The sequence below is a fragment of the Eimeria maxima genome, genomic scaffold (genome assembly GCF_000499605.1).
Source record: "Eimeria maxima Weybridge genomic scaffold, Emw_scaff901, whole genome shotgun sequence".
NCBI classification, from domain to species: domain Eukaryota; phylum Apicomplexa; class Conoidasida; order Eucoccidiorida; family Eimeriidae; genus Eimeria; species Eimeria maxima.
The window spans coordinates 6,325-14,823 of NW_013564024.1; the positions used below are offsets into that span (position 1 = coordinate 6,325).

Genomic DNA, 8,499 nt, shown 5'->3' on the forward strand with positions numbered 1-8,499 from the left:
AATAAAATATTTATTTATATTTATTTATTTATATTTATTTATATTTATTTATTTATATTTATTTATATTTATTTATATTTATTTATATTATATTTTTCTTCTTTATTATTTTATTTAGTTAAGAATTCTCTCAGTGTAAACCCTAAACCCTAAACCCTTAATCTCTACAAACCCTAAACCCTAAACCCTAAACCCTAAACCCTAAACCCTAAGCCCTAGGAGGGGAGGAATGGTTGTATAAGAAAAAGTTAATAAATTATTTATATATAAAAAAGAAGAAAATAAATAAATATAATTTATTATTATTTTTTTCTTTATACCCTAAAACCCTAAACCCTAAACCCTAATCGCTGCATGCAGCTGCAGATCTGCAGCAGCAGCAGGTCGAGCAGCAGCAGCAGCAGCAGCAGCAGCGGTCTGTATGTGTAAGACTGTTGTATTTTTTATGTTTTTTTTTCTTTCTTTTTTCCTTTTTAGGTGTCTATTTAATTAGTCTTTTTACTGCATATTTATTATTTCTTTGCTGCTCCTCTCCCTGCAGCACAGCAGCAGCAGCAGCAGCAACAACAGCAGCAGCAGCAGCAGGAGCAGCAGGAGTGGGAGCAGCACAGCTTCAGCAGCAGGAGGAGGAGGAGTTGCAGCAGCAGGAGCAGCAGAAGGAGTAGTAGTATAAATAAGAAAAGAGTATAGAATAATAATAATGGCATTAAGTGTGCAGCAGCAGCAGCAGCTGCTGCAGCAGATACAGCAGCAAATGCAGCAAGGAACAGCAGATGTAGATAGCTGCAGCAGCAAATTAATGCAGCTAAAGTTGCTGCGTGCTGCTGCTGCTGCTGCACTAACAGAGACACTTACTGCAGCACAAATAGAGGAAGCAATCTTAGCTCGTACAACCTTCGAGACAGCAGCAATGTTATGTGTATATAAACTGCAGCAGCAGCAGCAGCAGCAGCAGCAGCAGCAGCAGCAGCAGCAGCAGCAGCAGCAAGAGGACGAATTCCTTGAGGATATGATGACGGAGACAGCAGCAGCATTCCAGAGACACATGAATATGTTGCTTCCTTATTACTGTGATCTAGCACACGTAAGTCTGCTGCTGCTGCTGCTGCTGCTGCTGCTGTTGCTGCTGCTGCTGCTGCTGTTGCTGCTGCTGTTGCTGTTGCTGCAGTTGGAGGGGAGCAGCAGCAACAGCAGCAGCAAGTGCATGCATGTATGTATTAATATATCTATATTGTTGTGTTTGTGTCTCCTTTACGATTATACTCTATACGCTACTATTGCTGCTATTGTTGCTGCTGCTGTTGCTGCTGCTGCTGCTGCTGCTGCTGCAGGTCCTACCCCCGTCACCAATGCAGCAAGAGTTGCAGTGTCTGCAGTTGCTGCACTACTTAGCTGGAGATTGTATAGCAGAATTACATACTGCTTATGATAGATTACCTGAGGAGGTCAGCTCCTGCTGCTGCTGCTGCTGCTGCTGCTGCTGCTGCTGCTGCTGCTGCTGATGTTGGTGGTGCTGTTGCACTGCATGCATTCGCTGCTCCTGCTGCTGTACATCACTACAGAGCTGTTACTGCTGTTGCAATGGCAGCAGCAGCAGCAGCTGCTGCTGCTGCTGCTATCCTCTACCCCTCCCTAAACCCTAAACCCTAATTAGACCCTAGTATATAAGAAGAGAGGTGTCTCCCCTCCCTAAACCCTAAACCCTAAACCCTAAACCCTAATATGCATGCGCATGCAGATACAAAGAAGTCCTTATATAGTAACAGTAATGAGACTAGAGCAGCAGCTAATGTCTGGTGACTACGAGGCAGTAATGAAGCAGCAGCAGCAGCAACTGCAGCAGCAGCAGCAGCAACAGCAGCAACAGCAGCAACAACAGCAGCAAGTGTGTCTACCTAGATCTGCTGCTGTCTTCTTATCCCAATTAACAAAGACAGTGCAGCAGCAAATAGCAGCAACACTAGAGGCAGCATATGATTCCCTATCTGTTGCTGCTGCTGCTGCTGCACTTAATCTAAGTGTCTCCTCTTTTTATTTATTTATTAATGAATATAATAAAAAAAAGAGACACAAGCAGCAGCAACAGCAGCAGCAGCAGCAACTGCAGCAGCAACCATCATTTCAATTTGCTGCTGCAGCAGCAGCAGCAGAAGATCCATTAGGAATAAACACCAATAAACAACATCATCGTCATCACCATCAGCAGCAGCAGCAGCAGCAGCAGCAGCAACAGCAGCAGCAACACCACCAACTGCAGCAGCAACTATCTGTTAGTACACTAGCAGCAGGAGTAGGGTCTGGATCTTTTGCTGCTGCTGTGTCTCTTGAGCGCAGTGTCTCCTCAGTGGTCCATTGGTCCATTGAAGGAGACAGGGTATATTTTAGGAAGCAGCAGCAGCAGCAGCAGCAGCAGCAACATTGCTCCTTTCATGCTACACAAGTCGCTTCTCATCTTATAGGTATGCTTATGTTGCTGCTGCTGCTGCTGCTGCTGCTGCTGCTGCTGCTGCTGCTGATGCTACTCTTGTTGTCTTGGTTGTTGTTGCTGCTGCTGTTTATCCTACTGCTGCTCCTGCTGTTTTATCCTGCTGCTGTTGCTGCTGCTGCTGCTGCTGCTGCTGCTGCTGCTGCTTCGCAGGTTACGCCACGGAACTCGAGCGCATTGTTTAATTTTACACATACAAGCAGCAGCAGCAGCTGCTGCTGCTGCTCCTGCTGCTGCTGCTGACACTGCAGCAGCAACTTGCACCAGCAGCACCACTAGCCATTGCTGCTGACGCTGTTGCTAATACTGCAGCAGCAGCAGCAACAGCAGCAGCAGCAGCAGGGCGTGTTGTATTGCTGCCCGCAGTTACACCTTGTATTAGACTTTAGCCCTGCGGTGTAGAGTCCCAATAAAGCCCCAAAACTGCTGCTGCATGCATGCAACTGCATGCACTGCTGCATGCATGTAGCAGTGCATGCATTTTGGGGCTGGCTATTCGCCGCAGCGCATGCAGAGGGCTTTGTGTACTGTTTAGACAAAATAACAAACAAAAAGAGGAGGAAAGAGACAAATAAATAAATAAATAAATAAATAAATAAATAAATAAATAAATAAAATAAGTAAATAAATAAATATATTTAATTTATATAAATATATATATATATACATAATATATAAATATAATATATATGTAGATAAATATACGCATTTAACAATAATAATATAAATAAATAAAATAAATAAATAAATAGATAAAATCAATAAATAGATAAAATAAATAAATAAATAAATAAAATAAATAAATAAATAAATAAATAAAATAAATAAATAAATAAATAAAATAAATAAATAAATAAATAAATAAGAGGCAACAAATACTAAAAGGCAGAGGAGACAAAAATGCCAGTTGCGCGATTGTTACTAAACATGCTGCTGCTGCTGCTCCTGCTGCTGCTCCTGCTGCTGCTGCAACTGCAGCAGCAGCTGCTGCTGGTACTGTAGCAAACAAATTTAATTCCGGCTGTCATCCCTCGTAGCAAAGACAACTGCTGCTGCTGCTGCTGCTGCTGCTGCAGCTATAAGAACCCGCGGGAGCAAAAAGGCAGCAGCAGTAGCAGCAGCAGCAAAAAATAGCTGCTGCAGCACGTACAAAAGCACCTCCAGCGGAAGCAGGTGCAGCACGAGGAGCAGCAGAGGCAGCAGCAGCAACGTTACAGATGCACCTCAGCAGACACACAGTGCTGCTGCTGCTGCTGCAGCAGCAGCAGCAGCTGCTGCTGCTGCTGCATTTAACAGGCGTGATGCCAGTCTACTTTCTTTACAAGTGCAGCAGCAGCAGCAGCAGGAACTGCTGCAGTTACTGTACACAAACAGCAGCAGCAACTGCTGCTGCAACTGGTGCAGCAACAGCTGCTGAGCTGCCTATAAGGTTCTCTTAAGAGAACAATGCATGCATGCATGCATGCTGCTGCTGCTGCCGCTGCAGTTGTTTCCCTCGCATAATAATATTGAGGTGTACGTACACCTCAGTAATCCCTTATAATTAATATTCGCCCTTTGCTGCTCTTGAGCAGCTCCCTTGTCTCCCTGCTGCTGCTGCTGCAGCAGCTGCTGCTGCTGTTGGTGATGCAACGGGGGACGCAGCAGACGTAGCAGGAACAGGTCCTGCTGCGCATGCAGCAGCAGCTGCTGCTCCTGCTGCAGCGGCACGTGCAACATGCGAGAAGCCGCTTGCTTTTGGTGTCTGTACACTGTGGCTACGAAGAAGGGCAGCCCGGCGATGGAGCTGCTGCTGCTGCTGCTGCTGCACGTGCTGCTGCTGCAGCTGCAAGGAACGGGGAGTCCTTGCACTGCATGCAGCAGCAGCAGAAGCAGAAGCAGCAACTGCAGCAGCAGCAGCACTGCTGCCAAAAGAAGATGCTGCCAAGGGAGATCTCCTTGGAGATGCAACAGAAGACACGTCTCTAGCTGCTGCTGCTGCTGCTGCTGCTGCTGCTGCTGTCCTTGCATGTGTAGGGGAGACAGCAGCAGCAGCAGCAACCGGAGTCCCTCCCCTCCTCGATGCGCCGGACAAAGGAGAGACAGAGGCATGCCGACTTCTGCTTGCCGCAGTTGCTGCTGCTGCTGCTGCAGCAGCAGCAGCAGCAATTCGAGAAGCTGTAGTCGGACGCGGTGATGGTGCTGCTGCTGCTGCTGTTGCACGGCGTCCAAGGAGCACAGCAGCAACGCGCTGCTGCTGTGTCTCCCTAGCAGCTGCTGCTGCTCCTTCCCCACGCGGAGTAGTATTAGCAGCAGCAGCAGCAGCATTTGCTGCTCCTGCTGCTGCTGCTGCTGTCGGAGAAGGACGCACGGAAACAGTTGCCTTTAACGCAGCCCTTGTTAGGGGCCGTCCCCTTAGCTGCTGCTGCTGCTGCTGCTGCTGCTGCTGCTGCGGTGCTGCAGCAGGAGCAGCAACTGTTCCTGCTCTTGCTGCTGGAGTTGCAGCAAATGGTCCTGCTGCTGCTGCTGCTGCAGGCAGCACGCGGCTGCAGGGGGTTCTTCCAGCACTGCGAGGTGTTGCTGCTGCTGCTGCTGCCACTGCAGCAGCAGCAGCAGCAGTAGCAGCACGCCGTTTGTGCAGCGGCACAACGCGATTTGCTGCTGTAGGTGATGAAGGGCCAATAGCAGCAGCATTTGCTGCTGCTGCTGTTGTCGTTGCTGCTGCTGCAGCAGCAGCAGGCCGTACTTGTTGTGTTGCAGATGTATGCTTCGGGCTGCAGCTAGTAGGACGACTCGGCTTGCTGCTGCTGCGCTGCAGCAGACGGCTTACTCCTGCTGCTGTTGCAGCAGCAGCAGCGGCAACTAACCGCACAGCTCCAGGCCTTCTAGGCTGCTGCTGCTGCTGTGGCTGCTGCTGCTGCTGCGGCTGCGGCTGTTGCTGCTGCTGCTGTTGCAGCTTCTCTTGCGCTTCCTGTTGCCGATACCTTTCGGCAGCAGCATTTGCTGCTGCTGCTGCCGCTGCTGCTGCAGTTGCTGCTGCTGCTGCTGCTGCTGCCTGTGGCAGCACAGGAGGGAGGCTGCTGTCGCTGCGCGAGCAGACAGCATTATCTAGGAGACACTGCAACGGATGCAGCGGGCTGCCAGGGGGAACCTCAATAAGATCTCCTGCTGCTGTTGCTGCTGCTGTTGCTGCTGCTGCTGTTGCTGCTGTTGTGTCTGTATCATCACGACAAACGTGCGGTGAATCTGGTACACCTGCTGCTGCTGCTGCTGCTTCTGCTGCTGCAGCAGATTTATGCAGACAGCAGCAGCGCTTCTGAATACCCGGAGATCCCCTTTGTGTCTCTCCAAGCAAAAGAGCTTCTGCTGTCCCTTCTTGCTGCTGCTGCTGCTGCTGCAGTTGCTGCAGCTGCTGCTGTTGCTGCTGTATATACCGTGGGGGAGTCCCGCTATTGCTGCAGCACCTGCTGCGTTTGTTGCTGCTACAGTTACTGCACGAGGCACTGCTGCAGCGGGAGCAGCTGCAAGAGGCAATCTTCCTCTTTTGCTGCTGCTGCTGCTGCTGCTGCTGCACGGGTGTGTGGCAGCGCATGCATCCTGTGGGTCTATCCATACATCTCCCTCTTATAGGTGTGTTACTATTGCTGCTACTTCTGCTGCTACAGTTACCACAACTGCAACAGCTGCAGCAGCAGTTGCTGCTGCTGCTGCTGCTGCTGTTGCTGCTCTCTGCTGCAGCAACAGCAGCTAATTGAGTCCTTGCTATTTTCTTTGCATCTTCTGTAAACGTAAACTCCATCATGGCGGTAAATTCAGGTAATGTAAGAGGAGGCGTACCTCCATTTGCTGCTGCTGCTGCTGCAGCTGCTGCTGCTGCTGCTGCTGTTGTTGCTGGTGTTTGTTGTGCTTCAGTAGCAGCTGCTGCTGCAGCTGCAGCAGCAGCTGCTGCTGTTGTTTGAGGTGTCTGCGGTGTCGCGCTGCTGCTGTACGCGCGGGCACGAAGAGGAGTCCCTAAAGGCATAGAAGAAGAACCTGCTGCTGCTGCTGCTGCTGCAGCAGCAAAACTACCTATTTGCTGCTGCAGCTCTAGGGCTCCATGAGCAGTATGGCGGGATGGCGTCAGCTGCTGCTGCTGCTGCTGCTGCTGCTGCTGCTCTGTGTTGCGGTTCTTGGGTGGGCTTGGGCTGCATGCAGCCCGCACGTGTTCTATCATGTATGCAGCCATAGCCCTGCAGCAGCAGCAACACCAACAACAACAGCAGCAGCAGCAGCAGCATGCAACAGCAGCAGCAGCCACGCCAGTCGGTCAGCAGCACGCGATAAAAGGAGACAGAGGGAGACGAAGAGGAGAAAGAGGAGATAATAAAGGAGACAAAAAAAGGAGACAATAAAAGGAGACAAAAAAGGGAGACAAAAGGAGACAAAAAAAGGAGACAAACCTTGTTGGTGTGTGTTTATGTTTATTAGGAGACAAACCCCAACAAGCATCAGCAGCAAGAAGAGACACAAGATCATCTACATCTAGGCATTTGCTGCTGCTGCTGCTGCTGCTGCTGCTGCTGCTGCTACAACCCTCAGGGCTTCTTGCCTCTGCTGCTGCTGCAGCAGCAGCAGCCTCTGCTGCTGCCTGCGTTTGCTGCAGCGCCGCAGACCCTCGGTGTCGTGCTGCAGATACAACGCACAAGTACAGCAGCAAAAGCAGCAATAGCAGCAGCAGCAGCAGCAGCAGCAGCAGCAGCAGATATGCACAGCTAGTATAGGTATTGACGTGCAGCAAAACTTTGTCTGCTGCAATACTGCATGCAAGAATGCATGCAACAGCAGCAGCAGCAGCAGCAACAGCAGCAGCAGCAGCTGACCACGCCTAATGAAGAGCGACGCCTCAGCATCAAATCCATTCCAAGGAGATGCTGCTGCTGCTCCTGCTGCTCCTGCTGCTGCTGCTGCTCCTGCTGCTGCTCCTGTTGCTGCTGTTGCTGTAGAATATGTAGGAGTGACGGCATCAGCTGTAGCCCTCTCTCTTCTTCCATACCTCTGTCCCCTTTGCTGCTGCTGCTGGTGCTGCTGCTGCGCTTGCCCTTGGTGCTCGCCTTGCTGCTGCTGTTGCTGCTGTTGCTGCTGCTGCTGAAGTATTTTTTCTTCTTTTCTTGCCCTTTGCATCATAAGAAAAGCTTCTTGTACTAATAAATAATGTTGTTGTATATAAGAAGAAGAAGAAGAGAGACAAACACCAATAAAATAACTAAAAGGAATTGATACACATAAACTGTCTCCTAAACTCCTAAAATAACGCTGCAGCAGCAACAGCAGCAGCAGCAGCAGCAGCAGCAGCAGCAGCAGAAACAGCAGCAGCAGCAGTAATAGCAGCACACACACAGGAGGAGTAGCATATGTAGTAAATCGAGCAGTAAATGGTGCAGCAGGAGGAAGTGCAGCACGAACTGTGGAAGGAAAAAGAGCAAGTGCTGCAGCAGCAACTGCAGCAGCAGCAGCAGTAACTGCTGCAGCAGCAGTAGCAGTAACTGCTGCTGCAGCAGCAGCAGCAGGGGCTGTGGTGTGTATATGTTAATACCTGCAGGACGGCGCGAACAAGTCTCTCAAGTTGCATGCGTTGCTGCTGCCTCTCTTGTGGGGTTTGCTTCTCGTGCTGCATCTGCTGGTGCAGTGCAGCAGCAAGCTGCTGCTGCAGCTCCTCTGCCTGCAGCGCACCGCTGCAGCTGCTGTCTAGGAGACGAAAGAGACGCAACCAATTCTGTGTTGCTTCCTCACGCAGCAAGCCAGCCATTATCAGCAGCGCCACCTGCAGCAGCAGCAGCAGCAGCAGCAACAGCAGCAGCAGCAGCAGCAGCAGCAGTAGAGAGGGGAGGTAAGATACGTATAGTTTAGGTGTATAGGGAGGTATGACATGTATGATACATGCATGCATTGATGCTGCCAATACCTTCCTGCTGCTGCTGCTGTTGCTGCAATTGCTGCTGTTGCTGCAGTTGCTGCTGCTGCTGCTGTTGCTGCTGCTGCTGGTGTAGGTATATATA

The 8,499-nt window shown here is 50.2% G+C and overlaps 1 protein-coding gene across 1 annotated transcript; it reads right to left on the reverse strand.

Annotated features, from left to right (window-relative positions):
* Window positions 1–4,028: 4,028 nt before the first annotated feature.
* Window positions 4,029–7,624, reverse strand: EMWEY_00045400 (hypothetical protein, conserved; the record flags this gene model as incomplete). Its single annotated transcript, XM_013479119.1, has 3 exons — window positions 4,029–6,693; window positions 6,904–7,129; window positions 7,324–7,624. The coding sequence occupies 3 exons, from the start codon at window positions 7,622–7,624 to the stop codon at window positions 4,029–4,031; spliced, it is 3,192 nt and encodes a 1,063-aa protein (XP_013334573.1).
* Between the last annotated feature and the right edge of the window lie 875 nt (window positions 7,625–8,499).